Source organism: Lathamus discolor, chromosome 3, assembly GCF_037157495.1.
Source record: "Lathamus discolor isolate bLatDis1 chromosome 3, bLatDis1.hap1, whole genome shotgun sequence".
NCBI classification, from domain to species: Eukaryota; Metazoa; Chordata; class Aves; order Psittaciformes; family Psittacidae; genus Lathamus; species Lathamus discolor.
This window is the reverse complement of record NC_088886.1, coordinates 15720810-15737227: the sequence shown is the minus strand read 5'-3', so window position 1 is coordinate 15737227 and position 16418 is coordinate 15720810. Positions and strand designations below refer to the sequence as shown.

The 16418-nt window shown below is 40.1% G+C and overlaps 1 protein-coding gene across 15 annotated transcripts in view; it reads right to left on the bottom strand.

Annotated features, from left to right (window-relative positions):
- ADGRL2 (adhesion G protein-coupled receptor L2) overlaps positions 1–16418 on the bottom strand; it is a 181909-nt gene that overhangs the window by 71455 nt on the left and 94036 nt on the right. For all 15 annotated transcript variants that reach the window (XM_065673669.1, XM_065673677.1, XM_065673676.1 and 12 more), the window contains exon 3: positions 831–1044. In XM_065673669.1, the coding sequence (XP_065529741.1) occupies positions 831–1044 (214 nt within the window). The remainder of the gene's footprint in view (positions 1–830; positions 1045–16418) is intronic.

Sequence of the window (16418 nt, the reverse complement as noted above, 5' to 3'; positions counted from 1 at the left end):
AATCTCAAAGGTCTTTTCCAACCTAAGTGACCCTAAGATTCTTTGACTCTTGTGACTGATTATGATGTTCTCTGACTGACAAACACTGTCACTAAGACATACTTCATTGTGAGGATGGTGAGGCACTGGAACAGGTTGCCCAAAGAAGCGGTAAATGCTCCATCCCCAGCAGTGTTCAAGGCCAGGCTGGACAGAGCCTTGGGTGACATGGTCTACGGTGAGGCATCCCTACCCATGGCAGGAGGGCTGGAACTGGATGATCCTAAGGTCCTTTACAGCGCTAACTATTCTGTGATTCTAAACTTGAGCTAATACATGCACATATGCTTCTGTACACACATGTGTAACGGTATGTTACCATCTTGGCATTTAATCATTCTGACATTTTCCACTGGACGCATTTTACAGGTGGGAATTATGGCAATAATTTACTGCATTCATATGAAATGTGTAACTTTGCCAGGGAATGTAGCAGTTAATGAAAAATGCATCTGTTTGGACACATTTTGAATACTGTTTGACTACCTAAAAGACAAGGAGACAGGGAATTTCCAAGTAAATAAAATGTTTCTTGTTGTAAGTAAATAAATTCTCCTTGCAGTTATCTTCCTGCATTTTAACTTTTACCCATGGAATTGAAAAAACCCCAACTCTCTAATTACAAGTGATACTTTTTAATTCCATCTAGTATTATCTGATAGAAATAATACTCCTCAATAGTAAACTGGCAGCTATGACTCAGTACTTCCTACAGTATATACCTCTTACTGTGTTAATTCTGGCATTTTTCCTCTTTAGGACTCAAATTTTATATATATATATATATTTACCTTTGTGTCATAATTTTGTAGGCATCTGGAAGGAAGCATTCTGTGTTCTCCATCTGGAAAGGGTCAGCATCACAAATCTTGTCATCTGTCCGTCCATAGTTAGCACTTTCTATCATAATAACATCGCTTCCTGGACACCGGAGGTCAATGGAGTAGCCTTCACAGGAGAGCTCCCTCCTAACCAAACCAAATGGTAGTGCTGCTCTGCTGAAACCTGAAAAAAAAAAAAAAAGGGGGAAGAAAAAAAGGGATTAAACTTGAGCCTAAAGAATACATTCATTGCACTATTCTTTTTCTGTCACATGAGCACCAGTTCTCATCAGCGTGCTAAAGGAAGCGCACCTTTAAACAGTTTGCCCTGGTACCACGTTAAGTGAAGGAAGCATCTTTCATGAAACTGTCATATCCCTACATCACTGCTGCTGTGTCCTTAATCTGAGAAAGGAGAAATTCCTCTTCATTTATTCTAACCCTTGCTAGTGCTGCCTGTCTGGATGGCTACATTGCATGTTACTGTTCCCACCTCTTTTCTCTCTGCTTCCTTCTTCCCTGTTTGGGCACAATCAATCTGTGTCTGAAAGTGGGAAGCAGCAGAAGAGGCAGGATTTGCAAATGCAGAAATAACTTAAAAAAAAAAAAAAAACCAAAACCAACAAATCCAACCAATCAAATAAACCCCACAAAAACACCCCACACAAAACCATAATTCCAACTTCATTAGTCTTTCTTAACTTATATAAGAAAAACTTACGAGAAACTTAACATGAGCCAGCAGTGTGCCCTCACAGACCAGAAAGCCAACCATATCCTGGACTGCATCAAAAGGAGCGTGCCCAGAAGGTTGAAGGATGCGATCCTGCCCCTCTACACTGCTCTTGTGAGACCTCACCTGGAGTATTGTGGGCAGTTCTGGTGTCCTCAACATAAAAAGGACATGGAACTGCTGGAACAAGTCCAGAGGAGGGCCACGAGGATGATCAGGGGACTGGAGTACCTCCCGTATGAAGATAGGCTGAGAAAGTTGGGTCTGTTCAGGCTGGAGAAGAGAAGGCTGCGTGGGGACCTCATAGCAGCCTTCCAGTACCTGAAGGGGGCCTATAGGGATGCTGGGGAGGGACTCTTCGTCAGGAGGGATGCTGAGGAGGGACTCTTCGTCAGGGACTGCAGTGACAGGACAAGGGGTAATGGGTTAAAACTTAAACATGGGAAGTTTAGATTGGATATAAGGAAGAAATTCTTTCCTGTTAGGGTGGTGAGGCACTGGAATGGGTTGCCCAGGGAGGTTGTGAATGCTTCATCCCTGGCCGTGCTCAAGGCCAGGTTGGACAGAGCCTTGGGTGGGATGGTTTAGCAGGAGGTGTCCCTGCCCATCAGGGGGGTTGGAACTAGATGATCTTAAGGTCCTTTCCAACCCTAACTATTCTATGATTCTGTATCTTCCTTTCTCCAGGAAGAGTTGATTTCTTTTGCTTAGCTATTTTATGGACATGTTTGTGCCACCAGATCTTATGTACATTCTGATCCTTTACCTAGTTGAACTTCAGCGTTTCAGTGCCTTTTACAAAAAAAAAAAAAAAAACCCAAAAAAACCCAAAAAAAACCAAAAATACAAAAATACAAACAGCTGAGATTCTGAACAAATGCATAAATGATCAGTACCACAAACGGCAGATCTGCATTCCACACTTTCTTGTACACAGCTACTGGTGGATTAGTATTAAACAGAATATTTCTGTTTCTTACAAAATGTGTGCATTACTGCCTTCTGGAAGACAAGTTGGGTAACATGGCACTGTTAAATACCTATTTCTTTAAAATAGTAAATCCGTTCTATTTTCACCAGATTTACAGATATGCCTATTTTTAAAAAGTCATCCTAATACAGTACAGCACAAGCCCATTAATATTTTAGTGCAGGCTGCTGGAGACAAGTTGTAACAGCAAAGAGAAATAACCAGTAAGTACGGAAAGAGGGAGCTCTACAGTGTTTTGAAGGCAGAGAAAATAAACTTTTCTTAAAAAGTATGACGGCTTAGAAGAGGCAAGGAAGCGGGATCTAAGAAGATCAAGAACAACTTGAGATAACCCCTTGATAGTAAATTTTCACACGAACCAGAGGCTGCCAGTTTTTCTACTGAATTAATGATCTGTGGATTAAAACTACTGTATGAAGATAACTGTCTGTTAGGATTGCAAAAAAGAGCTGTTGATAATGATCACACCAATGTCTGGATGTAGCTTCCTGGCAACCAGAGCCCATCTACCCCTCCTCTGTCTGCACACCCCGCCTTCCCTCTGCACCAGCACCCGCTTTTGTCCAACTTGTATAGTAAACTAATGCAAGAGGCTGGTCTGACTCTAACCTCCTTCACTGCAAAAGAGCAGATGAGGTCTCAGAGGACCAGCTCTTTGGCTGTGTGGGAATTCACCCCAGCACAAGGAGAAGGCCAGAATGCAGCAACCAGGTCTGCCTTTACATTTTGAGGAATCACATCCAACAGTACCGTTACTCTGGTGATATGTTTCAGTATTTGTTAATATGGGAAGAAGCCATATTGCCATGGAAAGCACCACAATTCCATCTCAAATTCACTCCTGTCGGTTCAGCTGCACATACCATGTGCAATAGCAAACATTATTATTAGAGGTGTGCTAAAGTATCATGAGCTGAAAGATGGAAAGAGCTAAAACACGAATCCATCACATTAACACACTACATGTTCCTCCCATGCAGCAAATTAATACAACGAATACAGAAGCTGCTCACGGCTCAGTGAGGGCGTGAAATGGGCATAGAGAGGGGTGCGTGCAAAGCCCCCACCACACATGCATATAGCAGCTCCTTTGATTACCATCACGACAGCCGCGGTGGGACCAAATATAATGCTGCTAGTGACTGCCATTCCTACATCCTACTGCTCTTGTCAAATTTAATGCCGTCCATATAAAACTCATACTGCCAGCTGCTGGCAGTGCTGCCTGTATCTCTGGCACACAGCAGGGCTTCCTCCAGGGCATGGCACCACCATGGCCTGCCTGGAGAGTCTGGCCACCCCCCCACCCTCCCCAAACTTTTGCGTTTTGAGAAGAGAAACAGCAGCTTCCCCTGTCCAAAGGGTATTCTGTAGAAGGGCAGATGGGGAGGGGAAGGGGTGGCATAGGGTACAGCTGCTGAGGTGTCGGTGGCTACACATGCAGCAGCAGGTCAGGAACGCTATGGGGCAAGGGTTGACACTGAGCTGCCTGTGACAAGCACTAAACCCTTACTGTAAATCCTGCAGCACTGTCTCCACGTCTACTAGGAAATACCTTGAATTCAAAGATGAGAGCTCCGCAGTTTGTTACAGAAATCAGCTGCCTGCAAATCTTATTTCATCATCTATGGCAACTGCTCTAAGTACAGTGAACGTGTTTTTATCCTGCAATTTTTCCCCCCTGCAGGCATCCATGAGAAGTTCTGTATGAGGACAAACATTAAAAATACTAGAGCAAGGTTAGATCACTTCACAGGCAACAGAGGTCACACCTGAGATTATAATGTAGGTGTTACATTGCAAAAGCAGCAAGCGATAAAGCAAAACAATGCAGCAAGCATTAGGTGGGGAGACTGCTCTAAGGAATTTCTCTGGTGCAGGAAGAATTTTAACTAAATAAGTTTAAAGTCCACTAACAAAGCTGCTGTGATCTTTACGCTGAAGCTTTATTTGTAATTTTTTCCTATCAACAAAGAAAAAATAAGTGTATCAACAAGCAAAGTGTAATTCAATCCATCTTGCTACCCTGACAATCGACGAAAGAACTTGTGGGAGGCCCTGTGAGCGAAAAATCAATATTGCAGCTTTGTGCCGTGCAAATGTGAATACTGCCAAATAGCAGTGCTTAGGGTAAAATGAACTGTTTTGCTCCATTTTCTCCTCTCTGAACAAATGATTTTGAAACGACAGCTCTTTTTGGAGCTATAAAACGTCAAGCAATAACTCCCTGCGCTTTAGGCAAGTGATTGGAATAAACACCTCTTGGCAACAGGTGCAATGACTTAGGACTGAAATTCATTTACATTCAGAAGATAATTCCAGATAAACAGATGCAATGCCACAGGATGGAAGTTTGAACGACCAGCATATGAATGCTACTGCCTGCTTCTGCATCATTCCAGAGCTTTTTAGACGTAAGTATGTGGCTCTGTCAATAATTACTGTTGTCACCAGTAACTTTTTATCTCCAGTGCAATTCCTCATGAATATTTGCAATGCTTTGTTTTCCAACCAACCTGTGTTCAGCCTGCTGCTTGCCTTACTGTACCTTGCATAAACCTATTTTGTTTGGCTATCATCCCGCAGTTGAAATCAGCGTTCCTTGTCTCCCTACTAACTGTTTCAAGGCAAATTGTGCCATGGATGGCACTGCTGTCTGCCACCCAAGAATGCAAAGTGCTTCCCGATTGCGAAGATCTTTCTGTTGCCCAGCTAGGACTTCCAACACAGCCTTAACATTAACTCAAGTAAGTGTGTATTACCAGATGAAACATATGCTGTCTCTGATTCATTCACGTTTGCATATATAAATCAGTGTTGTATGTGGTGGTTTGCCGTTTGGCTTTTTTTTTTTTTTTTCCCCAAAATGGAAGATTAATACCTAATGAGAAAAATAGTGTGCTTTCTATCCGGCTGACTGTTTTGATTATAAAAAAGCTTCCTGGCAAACATATGTTTCCTCTACGTTTTATCTGCTCACAAATTAGTTGAGTGCAGGCTCTTTAATTTAAGAAGAAAATAAACTGCTTTTGCGAATTTGCATTCCTAAGGAAAAAAGGTAGAGGGGATTTTTAGTGGTAATATACAATCTGTAATGCTTTATTGATCAATCCATGTGGAAAAACACACTGAGAAAAAAAAAAATCTATATGAAACACTACAAACAAAAAATCTTTCCTCTTACACTTTATGAAATGAAAATAAGAGTTCTAGGAAAAAATTGTAACTCAGAACCCCGTTTCAGAAATATGCTAAATTCACATTTGGCTAAAAATCATTTTATGTAAGTTTGCAATCCCTTATTCACCATTCTACAGTCTTGATTCCTTTATAGAAACTATTTGTCTTTAGACAGATAACATAAATTTGTCAAAGTGCAAAGAAAAGTTAGTAAGTCACAGCATCCTGCCCACTAGCATACCATCTTTTTCAGCTGTCAATAATAAGAGAGTGTGCTAAATTTGGTAGATTAAAGTAAATAGCACCACCATATTTGAAAGTTCACCACATACCGAGGAAAAACACTGGAATGTAAACAGGCTAACATCAGTACTCCTTGACATCAGAAGCAAGGAACCTTTGATTAAAACTTAAAGCACAGAGAAAGTCAACATGGAAATATAAAATTATTTCAAAGAATGCAGATACTGGAAGAACTGAGTATCCAAAACAAATCTTTACAGAAACAAATATATATGTGCCTGAGAGCAACGAAATATTGCTTCTTGTGTTTTTGGCTCTAACAGAAAGGTCTTTTGAAAAGAGCACATCTTTTCAAACAGAATGTTTACAGTCGTCTCTTTCACAATCTCTTTTATTTTACCAAATCATGCAACATGATGATTCAAATTCTACACAAGACGAAGTGATGCATCTTGGGCAGCATTTCAGTAATACACGTTGAACAAATGAAAAGCCTGACAAAAACTCTGCTGAGAATCCTCTTCCAGTGAAGTGCGTATGTGCGCACACGGAGGTAGCAGAGAGACAGCTGAACATACTTTGCCATCTGAAAATCATGCAAATTCTCAACATGGGCTTCGCAAAGCTTTTATAATTCCGCAGTAAAGCTTTAGCATCCTGCAGTTTCTAAAGAATCCCATGAACTCTGTCAAGGGAGACTTCTCCCCGTCTCTCAGCACTGCATGTATTTCACACAGACAAGCATGCTATTTTGTTAAACAGCTTTTAAATTATCCAATCCTGGTCAACAGATCACTACCAACTACTACAAAGACAGAGGCAATTTAAATGACAACTGTGCTTTCTAATTCTATCTTTGAAGGAAAAAGTCATTCTGGCAAGCATGTCTATTAAAAGATTACACTGGCACAGTAAGAGCTTCTGATACTGCACGGAGGTCTGGAGTTCACAGCACTCAGCTCTTCTTTCAGGAAAACCCTGCAGCCAGGAGCTGCAGCCCGGCAGACAAAACCCCACTGTTCAGTAGGGGTCAAGTTAGGCAGGAAGAGAACATTTAAAATATATTCTCCAGCAGCTGTATTCTTTGCCATTTTAAGTATACATTCATTTTCATTTGAGATGCTGGAAGGAGGGGACATCTAGAGACAAGGGATTATTCAGGGAAGGAAACCTATTTTCTAGCAAGGGACATCTTCCTTTTTTTTTTTTTTTAACTCATTCATAAAAATGGGATTAACTCAAAACAAGGTACATGAAAGTACGCTCATTATTCGAACTTTAACAAAGAGGCCTGAAATCCTAAGGAACAGACTTGACTAAATTACACTGACACAAGGCAATATTTAATTGATTAAATTAGCTGTGAGGGGTGATTTTTAACACTGGTTTCTAGAATTCTGCTTCTTGGACATACTGCTTTGTATTTTAATTAGTTGGCTAAAATCTGGAAGCATATCCCTTACAAAATAGGAATGTCAACTGCTATCAATAATGCTTTTAGAAATATTAACTAACCTACCATTGGGTTTTTAAAATTATTTTCTATGTTTTATTAGATCATTATTTAGTCTTACAAAAATAACATTTAGAAAATCTTTCGTGTTCTTCAGTATTGAGCGTGAGCAGCAGAATTAGAGCTGTAGGTAATTTCTTCTAATTATATACTTAATATTCAGTGTACATAAACACAGAGCACGGTGTGTCTCTGATTAATGAAAGTCAGGGCAGAAGCCTGAGTTACAACCTCTGACTCACACAGGATGGGTCCTGCCTTCCAGGTTCACTGAAACTTATTAGAATTTTCCTTCTACGTTTTCCAGTCTCCATGCAATTCTCAAAAATATCCCTGTGAGGCTCTCTTCAGCAAAAAAAAAAAAGAGTCAGGGCTTACCTGCTTTCTGCACCTTGCTGAATGATTCAGCAAAACCTAACATGAGCAGGAGCATCTCAGCCTTTTAATGTAACAGTGTCGATCCTTCCTAGGTACAGCTGGCAAGGTTCTCATTTAAGTTCTCCTAAACAGCTCTCACCCCTCATTCAGAAGGACAAGAACATGTTTCTCCAAGGTATCAGGATCAAGGCGGGGGGGGGGGTGGGGGGGTGGGGTGCGGTGTGTGCTTTGGTGGGGTTGTATTGGACTGTGTTTTTGTTGGTGTTTGTGTGGTTTTCTCTTTCTTTAATAGCAGGAGAGAAAAGAGTGCTATTTTGACAGGCCTGTAAAGTGAAGTCCTTCAATCATCTGGAACAAGCACAGCCCAGACAGCAGCTGTGCACGCATCCCCACATTAGCCCATCACGTCTCAACCCTATTTCGAAGGAACTGCCAGTATGGGAAAAGAGATAGTTTGGTCTTCATGCCCATTTAAGCCTTCACTTGCCTGCCGAGGCTGCCACAAGAGTACTAATTAATGCTAAATTGTGAAAAAATGGGCTTCTGCACTTCGAATCCAGCCACACTGAAACTGGGTAGAAACCACTAATTCCTTTAATGAAAGTCACAAAACCAGAGCCTGGCTCCTGGCAGTATTTTAGCAATGCCTGCATGTGGCAGATGGAAACCACGTGACCTAAACATGAAAGTCTAAATATCTAGTGTAAAAATGTGTTGTTCAGTTCTCACTTAGAACTGAATTTTATTCTCATATGCACGCACCTTTTCCATCCCTTTCCAGTGGGAGCTGCATGCATGAGAGCAAAACTTTGCCCTCTTGATCTAAAATTATCCCAGTTTGAAACAGTATTCATCTGTCAATGATATTTCTTTTCTTTTGCCAGCCAGATGTCTGTTCTCAGGCTGCAAGAATCTCCTTCCTTTTTTCCTTCACATCATACACACTTGATCCTCTGCCAGCTCGCAAAAAGCACTCTACCCTTTCCTTTCTTGCCGTTAAACACATTGCATCTTCAAAATTTCTCAAGGCAAGTAAGTCCCCTGGTCTCTGTAAATCCCCCTCCTGGAGGTTATCTTCAGTTTACCAACTGTGAACTCCCTGAGCACACCACCTGTCAGGAAGGAGAAGCTTCTGAATCAGAAACAACCTCTGAAACAGGGAGGTAAGACACACAAAGGCTGATGGGTCAGAAATATTGTGTCAACAGGATTTCCTGTTGAATTATTTCCTCTGCACAGGATACTGGTAGCAGAATAAAAATAAATATTCTTTTATTTTCCATAAAAATGCATCTTGACAACAATTCATCTTTTATCTCAATCATTTTTTATTGGAAACCATGCACTGAGGAGGGGCAGAGGAAGAGGAAGAACAGGGAATTTCCATCGGCAGTATTCAGAGGCAACAGCTCACAAAAGAAATATGCTTTTATTCCCATCTTTAAGAATCAAAAAGCCTTATCACCTCAGAGGTTCATCAAAACCATGCACAGATGTACCATTTCCTTGAGAATATGTGCACTGGTGAAAGTTAAATTATTTCAGCAGGTGACATGTTGGCTTCTAATAATAACTCTTGACATTCTGCGTACACTGCCTTATTAAACAGGTTATACTCTAACCTGTGTAAGAAAGCAAAACATTTCACATCACTAAAATGGGGAAGAAACTGGACATCGATAATTCTGTGTTATTTTAAAGAAAATGCTATTCTACAAGTGGCAGAGTTTAAAATACTAAATACTGGCCTAGTGTTAAAAAATTATCACATATTTAAAATATTGTACGATAGCTACAACATGGCAATATCTGAAATCACAGTTGTAAAATTATAAAGGGGGTGTCCTCTTGGTTACAAACAGAATTATATACGGAGTGGAATCATGCAATAATCTAAAGTTTATATACTCTCTCCAGTAAAATGATGGGGTGGAGTCAATTGTCACAATATAAATTACAGTGGAAAAATTATGTGGTTAACTTTAATGATGGCAAGCCACTTAAAAAGTGCTTATGAGTATGCAAACAGCACAGCAATCCCACTTCTCATTCAGTATAGCTTCTGAAACATTTCTGAGGACTCAGAAGTAGAAAGAAGAACCCTTGGAAACATAAAAGCTCAAGATCCTGCAGAGGAAACTGCTAAACCAAAATACACCGTCATACCTTTTGAAAACAAGGAGAAGAACAATGTGATGAATGTACTTCAAGGTAAATGTGCCATCACTTCAAATATTCCTACAAATAGATATGAGACAACAGTGGCAAGCAATCTCAGAAAATGCCTGTCAGAGAGAAAGGCCTTCTTCCTGGCCTTACCTTCTGTGAAATACTGGTGGATTCCTAAAAGACTATTATAGAGAGGAGAGAAATATACCATACAGAGTTTTTACAACATACTTAAGGTTCTGGCACATTCGGGGAATCATGGAATAATCCTACGCAGACACTTGAGAGCATCCTCTGAGTATTAAATTGCATGAAGAAAACTATTTAATCGTTTATCAATAAATTGGTTATTTTTAAAGTCCTCAGAATATACGCAGTTCTAACATGCTCCCTGGGCAGACAGGAAGTAAGAAAGAATAGCAACAGAGGTACTATTTCCAGAGTAAATAAAGGAAATATGCACCTCTGCTACCCTCTCAAACTGCTGTTAATCACCTATAAAGGAACTGCATATCCATATGCCCCATTGCAAACATGAAAGACCAGGGAGATAAAGCGACAAGATTGATGAACTCCACCTGGATTCAAATTCGGGGCTTCTGAGTTTGGATTCTGCGTTTTAATCTTGGAATTTGTGCCCCCTCCACCCCAAATGTCACAAAGTGGATGGTAGAATGCTCTCAGCTTTTAGAGAACCAGCTAATGAGTGCTCAAATTGAATAGAAGAAAAATCAGGATCCCTGAAATTTCTCTCTGAGTACTAAGACGGAAAGTAAACAATTTTCCATAATTATGTGATAAAAGTTCCGTAATTAATGCTATTTACATTAGAAAGTAACAAAAGGGATGAATACACACTGTAACACAACACAGAGAGGAAAACTTTGTATTTGCTAATTACTTCTATTTAGAAGCACACATTCTAATAGCTTCCGAAGTTGTTCATTGATCTTAATACAAGCAATAATAAAGGACAGGACTAGGAGAGCTCCGCACCAGACCAGGGGGAAAAAAATCATCGTTAGGTGCTACAGTATAAACTCAGTAAACAGCAAGACAGAAGCACTGCACTGTTACTACAGATGTGGAAGGCAATTTTCTCAGTAATTAATGTATTTTGCATAGTACTTCACTGTGCCAGGTCAGTTTCCTTTTTAGAAAAATCTTTCCCTATGTGTCTAAAGCAAGTATTTCAGGAGGAGGCAGCTGTGAAGTATGAAAGATCTGATTGCTCCGCTTTTTTCCACACCACCTAAACCGACACTTTCCTACCAAAAGCACCATGTTCTCCTGATACATTATTTAGGTGTACAAACAGGCAGAGGGCTTCTGCCAAGTCAGAGGGGATGGTGCCTCATCTAACCACCAGGTCGGGAGGGAGCACAGGGCTGCCCCAGAAGCTGTGGCTCCCACAGGGCTCAACCGCCTCACCGTCCTGCACCAGCAAAGACAGCCTTGCCCGGCTGACTGCCAGCCCCTGCTTGCACCCATGGGGTCCCTCCACTCGTCCATCCATTTACATTGTTGTTTCTTTTACAGCAGTGAGTTTGATTAATCAAGATAATTTCCAGAGCAAGCTCAGAGCATGATCAAAGCAGCCGTTATGGCAGCGTAATTGAGGAGGGAGTTGTTCATCTGCTGGGGATGGCAAGGAGGGAAGGAGAAGGTTAGGGGTGTCCAAAGGAGGCAGGAATGAGCAGGTGTTAGGGTAACTATTTAAATCAGGCATCCTGACATAATCATTTATAACGGAGGCTTCAGACTCCCTGGAAGGCACTAAAGCTGGATATCCTATCTACTCAGTGAGCAAGCTGTGTTTTTGGTACAAACTGTGATTCTAGTACGTCTGCACTACCACAGAGTAAGTTGCCCTTAATGAAACTCTTCTCTGAAATTCGTACAATCCCACGATACTCCTGCAGCATCCCTTCCATCTCTGCCACTGCTGAATTTGAAGTTCAGATTCCTACTGGGTTTCAGCAATGTAAGGCCCACATTATCTTCAAATACACAAATAAAGACAATGTTTGAACTCCAGAACCAAAACGAACCCTATTTTTCATGACAGCTTTCAGGTACACAGGCCTCTAGAAAATTACAAGGGTACTTTATGAATCAAATACAAAATACAGAAATAACATTATCTCTCACTGAAATGCTGTCATCTCTGATGGATGTGTTGAGATCCAACATTATACAACTCTTCATAGTAGTAATTTTGTAATATTTTATCTACTTGAAAATAATAGGGAATTTTAGGTAAGCAGAATCTTAATTACCCCAATTAAGCTCTCATCCTGCATCACTAGTATCACTGGGAGCTTTGTCATTAACCTCAATGAGTGCAGGATAGATTCCTTAGAATTTAACCTGGACACTCAATATTCTTGTTCTAATGAAAAATGCATTAATGAGCTTCATTAGACTGTTCTATTTTAAAGAAGCAGCTTCAGCAGTCAGTTTCCCTCAACAGCCTAATGGGGCACTGGTGCATTAGTGAGCTAGGACTTGACACAGGCATGTTCAGGTCACTGTAAGTCGTCTTACTGACTCAATGAGCTTCACGTTCAGCCTACTAAGGGAAGAGCAACACCCATGGACTCACTTCAGGAACTCCCTGAAGTAAAGCTGACAAAACACGTATAAACTTTTGAAATTAAAACTGGAGTGGTACAGCTGAAAGATTATACATAGTGAAATAAACACAATTAAAACTAGAATTCATGCTTATAATTTAAAAAAAGACACAGATTTTCTATATAGTCTGCAGAGATGATCCTCAACCCATTTCAATTACTACCTTTTTTCCAGTCATCGACTGGGATACATTATGGGAAAACTAGTGATCTTCTGTGACCTTCATTTTATTTTATTAAATGCAGCAGACACCTCATGCTGAATATGAAATAAAAAATATGCAACCCAGGAAAGTACTTTAAGAAAAAATGCCCTTTGGAGGACCCAATTTCAGTCTTGATATATAATGACACCGATTTGCCCCTGACATTTGAATAAAAATCTCTATTATATATATTATTGTGTTCAAAATTCTATTCTGAATTACTAAATTTAGAACAGGCCCCGCAGATCATGATTCAGTCAACGCTTTATAAATGTGGGAAATACATATTTGAAATACATATGAAGTTGGAGCTGACTGACTGCACCTCCCATCTTTAGCCACATTTTAGGAGAAGATTTCTGTTTCAAAATAGCTATCCAACTGGTAGTAGTAAAAAAACTCCCAAGTATCAAAATACACTCTTTGTTTACATAACAGTGGCTGATGTATTGCTAATAAAGCCTTCAAGGAGCAAATAACGTGAATTGCCCAAGCAAGGGAAACTGGCAGTTGCAGATACTATTTTATCTTTCCTACAGCTCTAAGGATAATAGAGAAGTATCACTTGTTGCTGTCCCTGCCTTTGAAAAAATTGGCGGGGGAGGGGGGAAGTTGGCAAGGGTGGAAAGGGAGGTGATGAGTGCAGACGTCTATTATCCCTGCTAGTAAGCGCAGATTAACAAGTCATCACCCAACATAATATCCATTGAATTTCAGTTAACTGCTGTCTGAGCAACCTGTCTAAAATTCCAAACGCTAAATGCCAAACCTAATTTCTTGCTGGTTTAAAGCCACATCAATTTGGGACAGGTGTAGCTGGTCATAACAATAATGAGGGGGTATTCAAATTTGGAAGGGGGGGGGCGGGGACTTACAGAAATCCCTCTCCCTAATTAAATCAGAGAATGAGAGTTTGAAGTGGTAAATAATAAATCACAAAGAATCCTCAATCTTGTTGTCAAGGAAACCAGTATGCCTCTGCCATAATTGCTGTGAGCCCAATCTTGCCCTTTTTGACATCAAGCCTTATCATGCATTCTGGTCAGAGACTGAGGAAGTAGCTTTTCTATTCCTCTCATGCAACCCTGTAACTCGCAGTGAGCTCGCCTGAGCAGGGCCATACCACAGAGGCATTCAGCACCAGCCGCCTCCACCCTGCAGACGGTCACTGACTCGTGAGCTCCAGCACACTGCCATCAACTCTTAAGATTAGAAATGGGGCTGACCGGCTCGATCCTGGCATTGGAAGGTCTCAGCAGCTGTGTTTACTAGAAAGGCACTCCTAATTTACTGTGGCTAACATCTTGAGCCTGGTTATCTCAGCCTGTCATGAGTCCCAGGAATTTCTAGTTCCCCTGTAGTCCTACTCCCCTGAGCACATCCTCCTGGAAGGAGGAATCAGCAGTTCATTTTACTCATGGACATGCAAGATGCTTATGAAAGAGATGGACAGGGAAAGGGCAAAATAAATGCTTTCAAAGCACAACAAAAGAGATTGAAAACTGACTCCATGCCAAGTCATTCAGATAGCTTACTGCATCATTGTCTTCTTCCTCTGCAATGATAATTACCTTTTATAAACATATCCAAGCTTGTTTTTTCCTTCTCTTTCGGTGTAATCACACAAAACTACTGGTCGCACACCAAACCGAGCATAAGCAATTCCCAGTACTTCAACAGCAGGAAGGCCAAAAAGGGGAAAAGGCTATATTGATGTCCCTATCTCATCCTTCAAGAAATCCTGAAGCAAGTTTTAGAGGAAGTATCTTCAAAGTAAGGAAATAGGATGAACAACAGGCAAGTACATTATGTTCCCAGCTGACTTTAAGCAAAAGAAAATCCAGAGAGACAGGGAAGGACTGTGGGAAGGAAAAAACTTCTAAATCTCGCTTAAGGAACTATAGAGAGAAAAAGACTACCAGAAAGGTTTCTAAAGTGAGAATTGCCACTGATTCTGTTTGAAAAGCTGCAACCAGTTGATTGTCTCCTTGCTATTTTACCAATAAATGGACAAATCTTATTTTGATTCTAAGCCACCACCACCATATTTCTTCAATATATTTTTATAAATTCCATGTTAGCAAAATACGTTTAAAGTAACAAGACTGATAAACCCTGGTGATTTTAACCTATTGCTAAATGCCATTCCAATGACTTTCGTTTCTTTCTGTACTTGAAGAATTCAAAATGTCAGGATCCAAGTTTCAATGGGGCACTCTGGAAACCCGCTATATAATTTCTGAACTTACTCAAATCTGACGTCATGATAAAATGTCATTTACCATTTTTATCTGTTACTCAAAAGGGTATAACATGATAACAGCACTTTCTTCTGTCCAACTATTACTCAAAGAAAGCTATTTAGCTTGATAAATAAATATTATTATTTAATTTATAAATAAATATTATTATTAACAACTGTTGTAGCCTTCCTTTTTCATTTTGTTTTGGTTCGTAGATAAGCCAAAGCATCTCAAGAAAACATCATGGTGCGACACAAATTTCTGCCGTAACATTCAACTATTCCAACATAAAGTAAGTACGTTGGTAAAAACCTTTGTTCAACAGATCTGTAGACACACAATGCATAAAAAGCAATAAATGCTTTCAGAGCAGGCTCAGTTCAAAACAAAATGAACCCTCCTCCAAACCCAACCCAAATCCTACCCATATTCTTCTCCCCAGGAAGCACAGTGTAGGTGCTTGGTATCTAACAGAACTTGGGCAAATTCATCTTTGACCAAAACAGGATCAGAGCATTATAAGGTAATTCAGGCTGAAAATAGACTCCTGCCTCTTTGTATTTGCTCAAAATATTCTTTAATCCAAATACGTCTTTCAGCTGTGAAACCTAAATCACATATAAAAATTATTCCTCCATATTTTAAAAACTGAAGCCCCTGTAGTTGTCATCCCAGTTAAAAAGGTACAATTAAGAATTAATCACAGTCAATTACAATAATGCATATTAATATCTGTATCACTATATATGCCTCTAAAACTCAGTCACCTTAAGAAAAAAATGAAAAAGACAAAGGTTTCCATTAGAAGAGAGCGCAAAAGCAAATGAATGTGCCATTTGAGTATAAGCAAGTTCATTTGCAAAATATGCATGTAGTATCCATCAGAGGAAAAAAGGCCTTTAGCTGATTTACAGATAATTTACTACGGCACACTCTCACCACTATTTTATTCTTATTTGAAAAATTAGCCTGGATTCCTGAGCATAATGACAGCAACCAGTTTATGTCTTTTGCTAAATTTCAGTGATCTTGAACCTTTAGGGCTAAACATCTCTGTGACAATCTATTTCTATCATCCAAGAGTTTCACATTCTTTGCTATTCAAAGAATGGTATCGCACGCTTTCCCAGTGACACAACATGTCATGCTGGAGAAGTAGTTCAATATTACCCAGGCCCTGCTCCATCATAATCCACTGTGAAAAAAATACCTCTGTATCTTCTGTTGGTAGGAAGCCGTAACAACCTGATATTTCTCCTCTGGACA